The following is a 17,979-nucleotide window of genomic DNA, read 5'->3' as shown; positions in this document are numbered from 1 at the left end:
TGGGCACATCATGAGGTCAGGAGATCAAGACCATCCTGGCTAACACAGTAAAACCCCATCTCTACTAAAAATACAAAAAAATTAACTGTGCGTGGTGGCACATACCTGTAATCCCAGATACTCGGGAGGCTAAGGCAGGAGAATCACTTGAACTCAGGAGGTGGAGGTTGCAGTGAGCCGAGATTGCACCACTGCACTCTAGCCTGAGTGACAGAGCAAGACTCCATCTTAAAAAAAATTTTAATTTGTTCTCATTGTAAGAAATTGAATAATACAAAAGTATTCAGAACAACGCTGAAATTCTCTCTTTACTACTCTTACGCCAAACCCCTTTGCAACAACCTCTTCCCAAAGGAAACCACTGTCATAATTTTGTATGTGTTTTTCTAGTTCCCTCTTTTCTTTCTTTTTTTTTTTTGAGATAGAATTTCACTCTGTTGCCCATGTTGGAGTGCAGTGGCACAATCTCAGCTCACTGCAACCTTTGCCTCCTAAATTGAAGCAATTCTCGTGCCACAGCCTCCCCAGTAGCTGGGACTACAGGCATGTGCCACCATGCTCACCTAGTTTTTTGTATTTTTAGTAGAGATGGGGTTTTGCCATGTTGGCCAGGCTAGTCTCGAACTCCTGACCTCAGGCGATCTGCCTGCCTTGGCCTTCCAAAGTGCGATAGTTACAGGAGTGAGCTACCACGCCCAGCTCTTCTAGTTCTCTTCTGTGCTTTTATATACACGCATACATAGGTACATACATATTTTCTTTGACACGTAAGTGGGATTATACTATCTGAATTGTTTTGAGACTTGGTTTTTTTCAGTGAACTGTGTGCTTTAGAATCTTTCCATGTTGGTAGCTATAGATCTGATTCTTTTCAACTCTATCAAACATGTAAATTTCCTATTTTCAAACTTAAAGTGATGTTTCTTACCTTTACATCCCTGCACATACAATTTTGTTTCATGTGTGAATATTTAAGTTTTTAGAAGTAATATTGTTGGCTTAAAAGGTGATTACTTGAGTTTATAACAAAATATTTCTCATTTCAGCCCAAAGGAGCAGACAGAAAGCAAAAAACGGACAGAGAGAAAATGGAGAAACGAACACCTCATGAAAAGGAGAAATATCAACCTTCCTATGAGACGACCATACTCACAGAGGTAACAAGATATCTCTTGGTGACAGTTTCAGTTCATAATTTGTCATCTTAGAAGAAAAATTCATCACTTCCAAACTGGTCAAAATTCACTTCTTCTAAGCAGTATTCTCCCTCACTCTGTTTTGGTATTGTTTTGTTTTTAAAAAAACAAGAGCACAAATCTACTTTTATTTACTTTCCATTAGTTTAAATCCATAGGGACACAGTATCACATGGATTCTGTGTCCAGTGGCCTTAGCAGAAAGGTTGCTTTAGAATTTGGCATGAACAATGCCAACTGTTTCTGAGTGCCCGAGTTACCTGTCCCCGGATTACTCTGGTTTTGTTTGGTTTGCCACCAGGAGTCACTGTGGTGTTCTTTGCTTTGTCTACATAAGCACATCTCTTGCCCAAATATAATTCAGTTTCATCTTGGGAATAAACCACTTTCAATTTTAAGAAGAGCTGTGTGCTGCCTTTGGTTCTGGAGAACCCACTTATATCCAGCACAAATGGCCTGGGACCACAACTTTCTAGACGTAGTTCCTTTTAAAGTCCTATTCCCAGAAGGCCTCCACAGGCTCCGACATGGTGGAAAGAGAAGCAATGATCTCTGTTGCTTATGAGGGTCTCTGAGGAATTAAGATTTACTAATCAAGATGTGCTATTCAAGGAGCAATAGGGTCCAATGTGCTTATTCATTATCTAACTTATCCTTTGTTTTTAGTGTTCTCCATGGCCTGAGATCACGTATGTCAATAATTCCCCATCACCTGGTTTCAACAGTTCCCACAGCAGTTTTTCTCTTGGGGAAGGGTAAGTCTGGGAAATAAAATTGGCTTATTTGTCCAAAATATATGTTCTTTCATTACCTGTTCATAAACAAGATCTTTTTACATCAATAAGCACATCTTTTTGGTCTTTGATGGATTTCTTTATTCACTGAGATTTGGATTATCTTCAAAAGAGACTGAAAGAGTTTTATGTAGCCCTTTCTTCTCCTTGTGTTCTCCCCTCTCCCTCCTCCTTTTCTTTTTCCCCCACCAGAAAGTAGCATTTACGGTCAATTTTTAGTGGTTGAGGAACTGATGAGCTGGGTTTTTTGCTTCTCCCTATTACTGTACATCTGCGGTTGTTTCACTTCCTGATCATGCTTGCATCAGAGAGTGGTCTTTGGGAACTGGAAACAATTGTACAAATACTAAAATTTGCTTTGTTACTTGTTAGAAATACTTCTAACACCGAATTATTATGAATCTTTGATAATTGGGGAAATAAGTTTGAAGATGATGGCTAAAATGAAGTTTTGGAATTATCTATGGGATACATTTAATCTTGCCTTGTTATCTTTTACCATAAGAGATAATTGAAAGTTGGTACAGACGCCTACTCCAATTTTAAAAAGTAGCTGTATTATGGTCCTAGCATTTAACATGTATTTCACATAACCATATTGAAACTTGAACTAGTTAAGCTACCAAATGTGTGAACATATTGTTTGGTTGCAATGTTGTGTTTTGGGATTTATTCAGGCTCTATGTCTGACCTACTTTTTAAAGGATTTAATTAAGGTAGCTTAAATATTCAAAATGTAACAAGAATAAAAGTAGATATTAGTTGTAGAAGGAATACATATAACTAGGGCCCTAAGATAAGTTAATTACTAAGTTTGAATACCAAATTTAAATTTTGCAGCTAAGGCTAAAAAAGGAAAAAGATCTTTTTTTGAAAGAAAAAAATATCTTAACATCCACATGGATGATACATGCTACTTATAGGTAATTCTGAATATTATATAGGGTTTAAGAGTTGTGTTTAAAACTTTTTCTCTTCTCTTTGTTATGTACTTCATACTAGATTAAACTTTTTATTCCATAAAAGTAGGCATGACCGGGCACAGTGGCTCATGCTTGTAATCCCAGCACTTTGGGAAGCCAAAGCGGGTGGATCACGAGGTCAAGAGATAGAGACCATCTTGGCCAACATGGTGAAACCTTGTCTCTACTAAAATTAAAAAAAAATTAGCTGGGTGTGGTGTTTCGCATCTGTAGTCCCAGTTACTTGGAAGGCTGAGGCAGGGAAATCACTTGAACACCCAGAAGCAGAGCTTGCAGTGAGCTGAGATCGCTCCATTGCGCTCCAGCCTGGTGACAGGGCAAGACTCCGTCTCAAAAAAAAAAAAAAAAAAAAAAAAAGCGTAGGCATTAGGGAAGAGGGACAATTCATAGACAACGAACGTATAAAGAAAAACTGAGGCTGGACACAGTGGCTCATGCCTGTAATCCTAGCACTTCGGGAGGCTGAGGCAAGGAGATCACAATGTCAAGAGTTCGAGACCAGCCTGGTCAACATGGTGAAACCCCGTTTGTACTGAAGATATAAAAATTAGCCAGGCATGGTGGCAGGCAGCTTTAATCCCAGCTACTGGGGAGGCTGAGGCAAGAGAATCGCTTGAAAACAGAAGGCAGAGGTTGCAGTGAGCTGAGATCATGCCACTGCACTCCAGCCTGAGCGACAAGAGCGAAACTCCATCTCAAAAAGAAAGAAAGAAAGAGAGAAAGACTGACTGAGGGTGTGGAGATAACTCTTGGATCACAAATTAGCACTAAGTTTTGAAGCTGCTTTAAAAATAATTATTTTTTATTCTAAACGTGTGTGATCATGTTGCCTTACATAAATTTTCTTCCAATATTTTTCTTGTGTATGTGTGCATATTTATGTATTTCCTACAATAGTATTGTACTGATAAACTTCTTTATCCTGCTATTTTTCATTTTATTTAAAAATTTTTATCTTAACAATTATTCTTTCACAATTTTTCATCTTAATAAATTTATGGTTAAATTTCTTTTATTTCTTTTTTTTTTTTTTTTTGAGTCTTGCTCTGTCGCCAGGCTGGAGTGCTGTAGCGTGATCTCAGCTCACTGCAACCTCCATCTCCCGGGTTCAAGTGATTCTCCTGCCTCAGCCTCTCTAGTAGTTGGGACTACAGGTGTGTGCCACCACACCCAGCTAATTTTTGTATTTTTAGTAGAGATGGGGTTTTACCATGTTGGCCAGGATTGTCTCACTGTCCTGACCTCATGATCCGCCCACCTCGGCCTCCCAAAGTGCTGTGATTACAGGCGTGAGCCACTGTGCCCACCGGTTAAATATTTCTTATGCCATAATTTATCTCATCAGTCCCAACTTATTGAAACTTTGATATTTTCCTCAGTTTCCTCAATAATAAAAAATATTGCTAATGACATAATTTCTCCCCCTCCCCATAAAATCTTTAGGTTAAACTAATAGAAAATTAAAGTGTTGGGTCGAAGAATAAGAATGTTTTATGAGCAAGGACAGATTTTTTTTTAATCTCTAGCTTAAGATTTATTGTAAAGATGAGGAATGAAATAATGAGCCCCAGCATGTGTCATGGACTCATCCTTTCATTTTAAATGTTTCTTTAGAAATGGTTCACCAAACCACCAGCCAGAGCCACCCCCTCCAGTCACAGATGTAAGTCTAAAGTTGAATGTTAGTTACTTGCAATGTCTAGTAATACTTTGAAGACTGTCCAATTCAGTAGAAATGCCCACCTTTTAGGGAATATTATTCATTCATTCATTAAACAAACATTTATTGAATTTTGGCTATGAATCAGATACTGTGCTAGGGATTAAAGATATGAAACAAGTAATACAGGACCCTTCCATCTGAGAAGCTTACAGTCTAGTGGGGAAGAAAAGGAGGCTAGAACTCCTTGAGCATCTTGCATGGTTAGAGAAAGAGAAAACAACTTGCACAAACTAGGCCTGAGAATGAGGGTATGTGGGTGTGTTTGGCTATGTGTTACCTAATGGGGTAACAGACAGATCTATTTGATTACCTAAAAAATGTTCTCTCCCTTTCAGAACCTCTTACCAACAACCACACCTCAGGAAGCTCAGCAGTGGTTGCATCGAAATCGTTTTTCTACATTCACAAGACTTTTCACAAACTTCTCAGGTTAAATTTTCTTTTTCTTTTGTTTTCCCCAGCATGAAATTTTCCTTTGTATTCTACAGCCTCCTGATGTCCGTGGGAGAGTTGTGTGTGTATATATGTGTATGAGAGATCTCTGCATTTCTCTGATGAAATGAATTTCACAGAACTCTTAAGACTTTCTCAGTAGCTGCAACTGTGCTGTGAAATACTTAAAAACAAATATTCCTTCGTTTAAGTTCAATTTAATTTATTTCATACAACACTTTTTTTTTTTTCTGAGGCAGGGTCTCACTCTGTCGCCCAGGCTGGAGTGCAGTAGTGCCGTCTCAGCTCACTGCAACCTCCACCTCCTGGGTTCAAGTGATTCTCCCACCTCAGCCTCCCCAGTAGCTGGGACTACAGGCATGTGCCACCATGCCTGGCTAATTTTTGTACTTTTTTGATAGAGGCAGGGTTTTGTCATGTTGGCCAGGCTGTTCTTGAACTCCTGACCTCAGGTGATCTGCCCTCCTCGGCCTCCTAAAGTGCTGGGATTACAGGTGTAAGCCACCGCACCAGCCTACAACACTTTGTAAAATGTATATTTCATAGAGTATTTTATCAAGTAGTCTGAAATTTTCCCCTTGATATCACTATAATTTATTTCATTTACACCATCCACTTTTATTTAGCGCTTTTTTTTTTTAAAGATGGAGTCTCAGGCCAGGCATGGTGGCTCAAGCCTGTAATCCCAGCACTTTGGGAGGCCGAGGCGGGTGGATCACGAGGTCAAGAAATCAAGACCATCCTGGTCAACATGGTGAAACCCCGTCTCTACTAAAAATACAAAAAAATTAGCTGGGCATGGTGGCGCGTGCCTGTAATCCCAGCTACTCAGGAGGCTGAGGCAGGAGAATGGCCTGAACCCAGGAGGCGGAGGTTGCGGTGAGCCGAGGTCGCGCCATTGCACTCCAGCCTGGGTAACAAGAGCGAAACTCCGTCTCAAAAAAAAAAAAAAAAAAAAGATGGAGTCTCACTGTCACCCACGCTGAAGTGCATTTGCACAATCTCAGCTCACTGTAACCTCCGCCTCCCACGTTCAAGCGATTCTCCTGCCTTAGCCTTAGCCTCCCAAGTAGCTGAGGTTATAGATGCCTGCCACCACCTCCAGCTAATTTACATATTTTTATTAGAGACGGGGTTTCACCATGTTCGCCAGGCTGGTCTCAAACTCCTGACCTCAAGCGATCCACCCTTCTTGGCCTCCCAAAGTGCTGGGATTACAGGTGTGAACCATGGCGCCCGGCCTATTTAGCATTTTTTGATGTGTAGGAATACACAAATGGATGAGGCATACTTCCTGATCAAATAGCCCATTAATCATCTGTCCAAAAAAACACCAAAACAAGACACAACTAATGAAATAAAAATAAAACTCTGAAAAACTGATAAATAGCTGTGATGCTGTAGATAAGTGTTCTGATAATGACAGTAAAACCTTCAGGGGAGGATCTCGTATTGGGGAACATAAGTGACACATGAGGTGAATCCAGTATGTATATTTTTTTGAGTCAGAGTCTTGCTGTTGCCCAGGTTGGAGTGCAGAGGCACATCTTGGCTCACTGCAACCTCCACCTCCTGGGTTCAAGTGATTGCTCTGCCTCAGCCCCCGAGTAGCTGAGATTCCAGGCACCCACCACCATGCCCAGCTAATTTTTGTGTTTTTAGTAGCGACAGGGTTTCACCATGTTGGCTGGTCTCGAACGCCTGACCTCAGGTGATCCGCCTGCCTCGGCATCCCACAGTGCTGGGATTACAGGCCTGAGCCACAGGATTTCTTTTTTTTTCTTTTTTTTTTTTTTTTTTTAAGAGATGGGGTCTTGCTATGTTGCCCAGGCCAGTCTTGAACTCCTGCCAATCAATTGGCCTCTAACAATTCTCCTACCTCAGCTTCTCGAGTAGCTGAGACTACAGGCATGTTGCACCCAGCCTGGATAATGGAAGGATATTTCAGGCAGAAAGAACAACTTGCTCATTAGAAATCATCAGTATGATGAAAGCATAGGGTTAAGTGGGGAAGTTAATTGAGGGGAATTGAGATGGGAGAGGAGGTTGAGGCCAGGTCATGAAGGGCCTTATATGCCATGAAGAAAATTATGGATCGTAACATTCTGGTAATGAGGTGTCCTTATAATAGAGCCCATTTTAATAGTCATTAACAAAGAGAATATTTGCCTTTACCATCCATTTTCTTATATTTTTTTCCAGGGGCAGATTTATTGAAATTAACTAGAGATGATGTGATCCAAATCTGTGGCCCTGCAGATGGAATCAGACTTTTTAATGCATTAAAAGGCCGGTATGTAATTAGTGTTAAAATATCAATGAGGTTGGATTCCAAATGGATTTTGAATCAGGAATTCTTCACAATACTCTACACAGCTAAATACACCTTGTCAAAACATTTTTTTTTTTTTAATGTCAGCTATATACCAAATAAAGATTTTTTAAAATCTTTTCTTACACTTTGTCCAGGGAATTTCCCATGATATTCCATTTTTCATTTCCAGGTGAATGAATTTTGCAATGAATATTCATCATCCTTTTCATGAGCCAGGTACTATTGTAGGCTCTGGGAATATTAATTTATTGGTGAGCAAAACAGGGTGCCAGTTGTGAGGGAGTTTACTTTCTAATGGGGAGTGAGATAAGTAAGTATTGTGGATAGTGATAAGAGCTTTGAAAAACAAAACAAATAAGCAAAAAACAAGGTGTGGGCTAAAGAGTGCCCAGAATGTGGTCAGGAAGCACCTCTCCAGGGAGGGATATTTAAGCTGAGTTCTGAGAAGGATGCAGCTCTGGAGTCACAGGAAGGGAAATTGTTCTAGGCAGAAGGAACTAACAGGTACAAAGGCCCCAAGTCGGTTTTTTTCCCCCAAGGTGGTTTTAACTAGAAAAGTGTTCATTCTTAAGTGTGGGTAGGAATTGAGTGTCTGCCTGCAATTGTTAAACTACACAGTAGTTTGTGAACTTTTTTTGGGAGTTACCATTTTAAATAGGTAGTAGTAACATTGATGAAGAAGGCATTTAGGTCAATGGCAGCAGAACCAAATCAATGACTAAACAGAAAAACAGATTGTGCAGTATTTATTTTTGGTTTGGTTTTTTGTGGGTTTTTTTTTTTTCTTGAGACAGGGTCTTGCTCTGTCACCCAGGCTGGAGTGCTGTAGTGTGATCATGGCTCACTGCAGCCTCGATTTCCTGGGTGCAAGCAATCCTCCTGCCTCAGCTCCCTGAGCAGCTGGGACTACAGGTGTGCACCACTGTGCCCACCTAATTTTGTACTTTTTGTAGACGTGGGATTTTGCCATGTTTCCCTGGCTGGTCTCAAACTCCTGAAGTCAAGCAGTACTTCCGACTTGTCCTTCTAAAGTGCTGGGATTACAGATGTGACCCACCGTACCCAGTCATATTTGTTTTTGTCTACATCATAAGGGGTGTTGAGCCCGACGCGGTGGCTCACGCCTGTAATCCCAGCACTTTGGGAGGCTGAGGCAGGCGGATCACCTGAGGTCAGTAATTCGAGACCAACCTGACCAATATGGTGAAACCCTGTCTTTATATATATAAAAAAAAAAAAAAAGCCAGGGGTAGGTGTTGAATCTTGGGAAAAAAAAATTTTTTTTTTTTGAGATGGAGTCTTGCTCTCGTTGCCTAGGCTGGAGCGCTGCTCTTGTTGCCTGGGCTAGAGTGCAATGGTGTGATATCAGCTAACCGCAACCTCCGCTTCCTGGATTCAAGCGATTCTGCTGCCTCAGCCTCCCAGGTAGCTGGGATTACAGGCATGCACCACCATGCCCAGCTAATTTTGTATTTTTAGTAGAAATGGGGTTTCACCATGTTGGTCAGGCTGGTCTTGAACTCCCATTCTCAGGTGATCCACCTGTCTCAGCCTCCCAAAGTGCTGGGATTATAGGCGTGAGCCACCGCGCCTGGTGAATCTTGGAAAATTTTAAGGAAAGAAGTGAAAGCAGGGGTTGATGACTTAGGGAAAAATAATTGATCTTTCATTCTTTTAAGCATATTATCTAAAGGGTATTTAGAAATAAGAAAGAAGGCCAGGCGCAGTGGCTCAAGCCTGTAATTCCAGCACTTTGGGAGGCCGAGGCGGGTGGATCACGAGGTCAAGAGATCGAGACCATCCTGGTCAACATGGTGAAACCCCGTCTCTACTAAAAATTCAAAAAATTTAGCTGGGCATGGTGGCGCGTGCCTGTAATCCCAGCTACTCAGGAGGCTGAGGCAGGAGAATGGCCTGAACCCAGGAGGCGGAGGTTGCGGTGAGCCGAGATTGCACCATTACACTCCAGCCTAGGTAACAAGAGTGAAACTCCGTCTCAAAAAAAAAAAAAAAAAAATAAGAAATAAGAAAGAGTAAGATGATCAAGAGGTCAGGCCGGGCGCGGTGGCTCAAGCCTGTAATCCCAGCACTTTGGGAGGCCGAGGCAGGTGGATCACGAGGTCGAGAGATCGAGACCATCCTGGTCAACATGGTGAAACCCCGTCTCTACTAAAAATACAAAACATTAGCTGGGCATGGTGGCGCGTGCCTGTAATCCCAGCTACTCAGGAGGCTGAGGCAGGAGAATTGCTTGAACCCAGGAGGCGAAGGTTGCGGTGAGCCGAGATCGCGCCATTGCACTCCAGCCTGGGTAACAAGAGCGAAACTCCGTCTCAAAAAAAAAAAAAAAAAAGAGGTCGTTGAACACTTTTCTCTAAGAAGAACAGAAAAAGGACTTAGGCTAGTTAGGAGAAGGTAATGAGAAAAATAAGATGGTCTAGTTTACTCTTTTGGCATTTTTGAGTCAAAAGTGTATCTTGAACCTGACCCATAAGACAGTGGCTTATATATCTTGACTATTTCTAACTTTTACACCATAAGTCACAAACTCAAATGACTACAGAGGATGTACAGGTAATGTAAATGAATGGCAGTCAAAACTGGGGTATAGTGAAGAGTATATGTGTCACGTAAGGAGAACAGCTGATTGTTTTCATGTGAGAATGTGGGCTTAAGATTGCTAGATCTGAGTTTTCAGGAAAAGCCACAAGTTCAGAAGTTTATATGATGCCTCATATTGGAACTCATTCCAGTTAAGGAGAAAAGCCCTACCACTGGGGAACTAATAAAGCAGTGAATTAATTGCATTTGGCCAATGAGCTTCTACTTTTCATCTGCTCTGTACTATTAATGTAGAAACACAGTTTCTCCCTTCTTTTTATTGTGCTTACCCTAAAGAATGTAAGACTAATTAGCCTTTTTCCTCCCCTTAGGATGGTGCGTCCGAGGTTAACCATTTATGTTTGTCAGGAATCACTGCAGTTGAGGGAGCAGCAGCAGCAGCAGCAGCAACAGCAACAGAAGCATGAGGATGGAGACTCAAATGGTACTTTCTTCGGTAGGTTGTTCTGGACAGACCAGGACAGATATGAACAAAGGTGAAGCGGTAACTTATGGGCATCTGTGATGGGAAACTATCAGACAGTAGATTCACCGTCTGCAAGAAGTAACAATAATCACTAGCATTTATTTGCGCTCCTACTATATGGCAGGTGCTATTCTTTTTTTTGGTGGGGGGACAGAGTCTCACTCCATTACCCAGGCTGAAGTACAGTGGTGCAATCATGATTCATTGCAGCCGTCTGACCACTGGCGCTCAAGTGATTCTCTCCCCTCAGCCTCCCGAGTAGCTAGAACTACAGGTGTGCGTCCCATATCTGCCTAATTGTTTTACTTATTGTAGTGATGGGATCTCCCTATGTTGCCCAGGCTGGTTTTGAACTCCTGGGCTCAAGCGATCTCCCTGCCTCAGCCTCCCAAATTGCTGGGATTATAGATGTGAACCACCACGCCTAGCCAGGTGCTATTCCTAACACTTTTTATATGCTTTAATATTTACATCTAATATCTGCTCTTTGCAGAGGAATTTATCATTATCACTAGATTTATGTGAGAAAAATGAGGTCTAGGGGTAAATAACATGCCCTAGGTCACACAGCTGCAAGTGGTTGAGCCAGAATTTGAACTTAGGCAGTCTGATTTCTGAGTCCTTCAGAGAAGGGGGCATTCTTAGTGATCAAGTTACCCGTAAGGGCAGACAAACTTTGTACTGACGCTGTTGCTCTCTCCCTTTCGCAGTTTACCATGCTATCTATCTAGAAGAACTGACAGCTGTTGAATTGACAGAAAAAATTGCTCAGCTTTTCAGCATTTCCCCTTGCCAGATCAGCCAGATTTACAAGCAGGGGCCAACAGGAATTCATGTGCTCATCAGTGATGAGGTAGATTTTTCAGTACAGTTGAATTACCAGATGATGATTAATTTGTCAGTGCACAGAGCAAGAGCAGTTCTCCTGGAGTAGAGTGTTCTGTTGTCTAGATCAGAGGGTTTCATACTTTTTTGCTTGCTTTCCTCCTAAAAAAATTTTTTTTTTTGGAACAGAGTCTTGCTCTGTTGCCCAGGCCAGGGTGCAGTGGCCCAATCTCAGCTCACTGCAACCTCCACCTCCTGGGTTCAAGTGATTCTCCTGCCTCAGCCTCCTGAATAGCAGAATTATAGGCATGTGCCACCACACATGGCTAATTTTCGTATTTAGTAGAGACAGGGTTTTGCCGTGTTGACCAGGCTGGTCTTGAGCCACTGGCCTCAGGTGATCCGCCTGCCTCGGCCTCCCAAAGTGCTGGGATTACAGGTGTGAGCCACTGGGGCCGGCCATCTTACTGTAACTTTTATTTTTATTTTTTTGAGACGGAGCTCTCACTCTGTTTTCAGGCTGGAGTGCAGTGGCACGATCTCAGCTCACGGCAACCTCCATCTCCAATGTTCAAGTGATTCTCATGCCTCAGCCTCCCGAGTAGCTGGGACTATAGGCAGACACCTTCACTCCCAGCTAATTTTTGTATTTTTAGTAGAGATATGGTTTAACCATGTTGGCCAGAATGGTCTCGATCTCTTGACTTCGTGAGCCACCCACCTCAGCCTCCCAAAGTGCTGGGATTACAGGCATGAGCCACCATGTCCAGCCTACTGTCATATATTTTTATGCACAAACATCTTTTATTATCCTACTATATTTGTTTGAAACAAAGTTTTTAAATAAAAACTTTAAAATTATTATGAATGAAATTATCATAATTTACAATTGATTAAAATAATGTAAATATGCTACATGTTTTAATAAGTAATTATTAAACATTAAGAAGCCCAGGCATGGTGACTCTTGCCTGTAATCCCAGCACTTTGGGAGGTTGAGGCGGGCAGATCACCTGAGTTCGGGAGTTCTAGACCAGCCTGACTAACATGGAGAAACCTCATCTCTACTAAAAATACAAAATCAGCAGGTCATGGTGGTGCATACCTGTAATTGCAGCTACTTGGGAAGCTGAGGCAGGAGAATCGCTTGAACTCGGGAGGCGGAGGTGGAGGCAGAGGCAGAGGTTGTGGTGAGCTGAGAAAAGAAAAGAAAAAAATTATTACAGGTATATGTATGAATGAGTTGGGCCGGCCGCAGTGGCTCACGCCTATAATCCTAGCACTTTGGGAGGCCAACGTGGGTGGATCACCTGAGGTCAGGAGTTCAAGACCAGCCCGGCCATCATGGTGAAACCCCATCTTAAAAAAAAAAAAAAAATGAGTTGGATGAAATTGTTTCATTCCCTACCTGTACCCTTGCACGTAATTATTTCCTTTGTAGATGAATACTGCCTATTGATTGCCAGAATGACATAGGATTTCAGCATCGATTTTATTCTGTTTTTTTCCTCTAGATATAAATGCTGTGGGACTTGACCCACATAAATTGATAGGAATGGACAGAGTTTTGTAATAACAATGTCATTATATTATTTTAAACTTCACAGTTACATACCAAAAATTATATAGTGATATCAAAAAATCATTTTGAATCCTCTATCATATAACAATTTGTGATTAGGTTACTCCATAATTCTGGTGAAAGGAAAGAGTTAGAAACCATGTGGCTCATAAAAGAGTTTGTTGCCCAGTTATTAGAGTTCACCTTTGTCACTCCACTTTGGCACCTGAAGCTTTTACATCGTGGGCCAGAGCACCTTGTTAGGATTCTGGGAGCTTGAAACTTATGCCTTTATCTTGTAAAATGGGAGAAGGGAGTTTGAGAAGGGAAAGTGGGGAAGGAAAATTAAAGAAGTTTTAGGAAAGAGCACATATGGTTGTTGAAGACACGGAAGTTAGTTCTCCTGTATGCATGCATTAGTGTCTGTGTGCTCCTTGGAGAGTCTTGGGGCTAACCCAGGGAAATGCATATCTAGCTTTAAGATAACTGTTCTTACCTGCTTAGCTTTTTAATATTTAAAAACCAAATGGCGGGGGGAAGTTTGCGAAGCAGACTTTTGAAAATTGGGAGGAAGAAACTTTTCATGACTCTATATAGATATTCAAGAAATACACTATTTGTGGCCTGTAGAGCCTCCCATCTAAATCCCTCTGGATGTGGGGTAGTCCTCAGAGACACAGGAATATAAAGGGGTTCTTTTTCATTTAAATAATCACAAGTTTTCTTGATATTTTCAGATGATACAAAACTTTCAGGAAGAAGCATGTTTTATTCTGGACACAATGAAAGGTAATAGTAAGATAAACACCTTTCTCTAAGCAGTTTAACAGCTTTGCTACTACTAGGTAAAGTACATACTTTACTTCTTTGAGGAGAGATAGGGAAAGTATCAACCATAATTTTTGTATTTTTGGTAGAGATGGGTTTCACCACGTTGGCCAGGCTGGTCTCGAACTCCTGATCTCAAGTGATCCACTCACCTCGGCCTCCCAAAGTGCTGGGATTACAGGCGTGAGTCCCTGCGCCTGGCCTGGCTTTTTGCCATTCTCTTCCATCTTCCATTATAGTTGAGGAAATTGAGGCATTTTTTCTTTATTTTAATAAAGAAAGTGACATTATAAGAGATTGTTTCTTTGTGTAAGTCAGCTTTTTTTTTTTTTTGAGACAGAATCTCTAGCTGTCATCCAGGGTAGAATGCAGTGGCATGATCTCGGCTCATTGCAACCTCTGCCTCCTGAGTTCAAGTGATTCTCCTGCCTCAGCCTCCCGAGTAGCGGGGATTACAGGCATGCACAACCATGTCCGGCTAATTTTTGTTATTTTTGGTAGAGATGGGGTTTCCCCCCGTTGGCCAGACTGGTCTCAAACGCCTGACCTCAAGCTGTCCACCCACCTTGGCCTCCCAAAGTGCTGAGATTACAGGTGTGAGCCTCTGCGCCCGGCCCAGCTTTTTGCCATTCTCTTTCATCTTCCATTACAGTTGAGGATATCAAGGCACGTTTTTTTTCTTCTTTTTTTTCTTTTTGAAACGGAGTCTTGCTCTGTCACCAGGCTAGAGTGCAGTGGCGCAATCTCAGCTCACTGCAAACTCCACCTCTTGGGTTCAAGTGATTCTCCTGCCTTAGCCTCTGGAGTAGCTGGGACTACAGGCACATGCCACCACACCCAGCTAATTTTTCTACTTTTTTTTTTTTTTAGTAGAGATGGGGTTTCTCCCTGTTGCCCAGGATGGTCTTGACCTCTTGACCTCATTATCTGCCTGCCTGGCATGTTGTTTTTATATTGCATATTTATTATAAGGTTCTGTGCTTATTAATAAGTATGCTGCTGTTTGTCCTGATCTTTTTTTTTTTCCCCCTTCTCACAGAAATCTTACCATATTTTGTTTCTCCTACTGTGCTTTAGAGGTGACTAAAGATAATTTTCTCTCTCTTTTTAACAGCAGAAACCAATGATAGCTATCATATTATACTCAAGTAGGAGGGCGGCATTTCGTGCTCAGCGGCTGCTGCTTCCTTCACCTCTGAAAACGGCCCTCTCCAAGGGGGATATGAATGGAGATTTGAAGGTCTGCAGGAACCTGACTCATCTGACTGTGTGTGGAGGAGTCGAGGCCATGGAGGCAGAATCCTGGCTCTCTGTGTTGGCCCAAGCTCTTGTGGCACACACAGATTACTGCCCAATATGCAGTTCTGCAGCTATTTCTTAGTTAAAATTTCTGGACCTTGTTGTTATTGAATATCAATAGAAACTCTACATCATTTAGATTGTATGTAGGGCATAATGATGATGGGAATTGTGTGATGTTTAACAGAAAGATCTTAAATTTTGTGATATGGAGCCATGTAATTTTTTTCTTATATAAAAATGGGTATCTATATTCATAAGATGAGGTCTTCAATCTCTTTGTACTGGTCTCAAATGTACTGGTATCTCTGCTTTTTGCCACAGTTTGGCCCTGAAAATTTTATCAGTGAGGAAAAATACAGAGATAGAATTTTTCTTTTGGTTCCCCTGTAATACTACAACTAATAGTGTTTTCAGCCAGCATTTATTGATCAGGCAGTGTGATAAATGTTTTGAATGATCATCTTGTTTAATCTCCCTAATCACACTATCTAAAGTAGGTGCTATAGTGACCCACAACCGAAGATGAGGAAATGGACAGATAGTGGCTAAGTAGCTTGCCAGGTACCAGAAGCTGACAGGTAGTGATGCTGAAATCCAAACCAGGCAACTGGCCTTTCTTATTCACCCTCTATATGCCACCCTTTATAAGCTTGTGTTAGTTATTACTGTGGCCCTTCTGGTGACTCGGACATAACACTGAGTATGAACTGAGGAATTAACCACTGAAAGAGACAAAGCACACCTAAATAATGTCGAACAAATCAAGACCTACAAAATATGAACACATAGATGCTTTTTAAGTGTCATCAGTTATCAGAATCGAAGAACTTGAGGTGGTGACAACTCAGGATAATCGGTAACTCCCCACATTCACTGTTCTTGAAGGACATTCTCAAACTATTTATTAATGAGTTAGTCTCATCCCTGCTTTCTGTTTCCCCCTCTGCATCTTCTCTTGGTATAAGAAGTTATTTTACTCATGCAGTGTTTTTAATATAAGCTTTACAGAAAAAGATGCATTCCCTTCCTGTTCACATTCTTACCATGTTTTCGTTCTTCCTTAAGAGTGTGTGTGTGTGTGTGTGTGTGTGTGTGTGTGTGTGTGTGTGTGTAAGTGTAGCATCATGGATTTTCTTTCTTCATTTGTAGGTTTTATTGAGAAATACTTTTACAGGTTATGTTGGCAAACAAAGATAATGTTCTAAGATTGTGTGTGTGTGTGTGTGTGTGTCTAAAGCGTTTGGTAAGGTTTAAATGTTTTTTTATACAGAGATTTTTGTTCATTAAAATTAATCTACATCATGGTCTAATTTCTCTTGGTTTGAAACAAATTGAAAACTTTGAAGCCAGAAAATTAAGTCAATGACTTGTTTAAAACTGACCTGAGCAACTTGCTATATTACACCAAAATACTTTTTAGTGAATGGTTACCAGATGTCACCATTTTGAGGAGGAAACATTTCTGGTTGTCTTGTATTCGTAGTACTGGTTCTTGGTTCTCTCCTCAGCAGGCTGCTATTGGTTTTGATTTTTTTTTTTTTTTTTGTATGCCTAGGTGTTTGGGTGGGAAAGTTGGACTAGATGCCTGCCTTTTTTTTTTTTTTTTTTTTTTAACTATAGAAATGAGGCTGGGTACAGTGGCTCAGGCTTGTAATCCCAGCACTTTAGGAGGCCAAGGCAGATCACTTGAGGCCAGGAGTTTCAGACCAGCCTGGTCAACATGGTGAAACCCCGTCTCTACTAAAAGTACAAAAATTAGCTGGGCGTGGTGGTGCACACCTGTAATCCCAGCTACTTGGGAGTCTGAGACATGAGAATTGCTTAAACCTGGGAGATGGGGGTTGCAGTGAGCTGAGATCAGCCTGCTGCACTCCAGCCTGGGTGACACAAAAAGACTCTGTCTCAAAAAAAAATTCTTTTTAATAAAATAAAATATAGAAATAAAGTCTCACTCTGTTGCCCAGTCTGATCTTGAACTCTTAGGTTCAAGTGATCCTCCTATCTCATCATCCCAAAGTACTGGGACTATAGGTGTGAGCCACTGTGCCTGGCCAACACTAGGTGGCTTCTTTTTTCTTTTTTCTTTCTTTCTTTTTTTAGATGGAGTTTCGCTCTTGTTACCCAGGCTGGAGTGCAATGGCGCGATCTCGGCTCACCGCAACCTCCGCCTCCTGGGTTCAGGCAATTCTCCTACCTCAGCCTCCTGAGTAGCTGGGATTACAGGCACATGCCACCATGCCCAGCTAATTTTTAGTATTTTTAGTAGAGACGGGGTTTCACCATGTTGACCAGGATGGTCTCGATCTCTTGACCTCGTGATCCACCCGCCTCAGCCTCCCAAAGTGCTGGGATTACAGGCTTGAGCCACCGTGCCCGGCCGGTGGCTTCTTTTTTCTTTTCTTTTCTTTTTTTTTTTTTTTTGGAGACAGAGTCTTGCTCTGTCGCCCAGGCTGGAATGCAGTGGCATGATCTTGGCTCACTGCAACCTCTGCCTTCCGGTTTCAAGTGATTCTCCTGCCTCAGCCTCTCAAGTAGCTGGGACTATAGGCATGCACCACCATGCCAGGCTAATTTTTGTATTTTTAGTAGAGATGGGGTTTCACTATGTTGGCCAGGCTGGTCTTGAACTCCTGGCCTTGTGATCCACCTGCCTCAGCCTCCCAAAGTGCTGAGATTACAGGCGTGAGCCAGATCGCCTGGCCCAAGACTAGGTGACTTTTAAGATTTCTTCCAAATCTGTGCATTAGTGCCTCTTCCTTCAAACGCTGCATAGAATTATATATATAGATGAGACACAGTGGCTCATGCTTGTAAGCCCAGCACTTTGGGAGGCCAAAATGGGAGGTCAAAATGGGAGGATCACTTTAGGCCAGGTCAGGAGTTCAAGACCA

At 41.7% G+C, this 17,979-nt stretch overlaps 1 protein-coding gene across 8 annotated transcripts in view; it reads left to right on the top strand.

Moving 5' to 3' along the window:
- The window catches only part of TFCP2 (transcription factor CP2), a 65,756-nt gene extending 49,364 nt beyond the window's left edge, over nt 1–16,392 (top strand). For 3 of the 8 annotated variants that reach the window (XM_039472127.2, XM_074402640.1, XM_074402639.1), the window contains 9 exons: nt 1,047–1,157; nt 1,863–1,951; nt 4,588–4,636; nt 5,032–5,125; nt 7,352–7,442; nt 10,418–10,542; nt 11,283–11,425; nt 13,696–13,747; nt 14,901–16,392. In XM_039472127.2, the coding sequence (XP_039328061.1) occupies nt 1,047–1,157; nt 1,863–1,951; nt 4,588–4,636; nt 5,032–5,125; nt 7,352–7,442; nt 10,418–10,542; nt 11,283–11,425; nt 13,696–13,747; nt 14,901–14,938 (792 nt within the window). In that variant the 3' untranslated portion in view covers nt 14,939–16,392. Of the gene's footprint in view, nt 1–1,046; nt 1,158–1,862; nt 1,952–4,587; nt 4,637–5,031; nt 5,126–7,351; nt 7,443–7,653; nt 7,701–10,417; nt 10,543–11,282; nt 11,426–13,695; nt 13,748–14,900 lie in introns of those variants that run through there. The other 5 variants (XM_039472129.2, XM_039472128.2, XM_039472131.2 and 2 more) reach the window with 5 other exon arrangements.
- Nucleotides 16,393–17,979: the final 1,587 nt, after the last annotated feature.

This window comes from Saimiri boliviensis, chromosome 7, assembly GCF_048565385.1.
Source record: "Saimiri boliviensis isolate mSaiBol1 chromosome 7, mSaiBol1.pri, whole genome shotgun sequence".
Lineage (NCBI taxonomy): Eukaryota > Metazoa > Chordata > Mammalia > Primates > Cebidae > Saimiri > Saimiri boliviensis.
The sequence above is the reverse complement of the archived record's forward strand: the minus strand, read 5'-3'. Positions and strand labels throughout refer to the sequence as shown.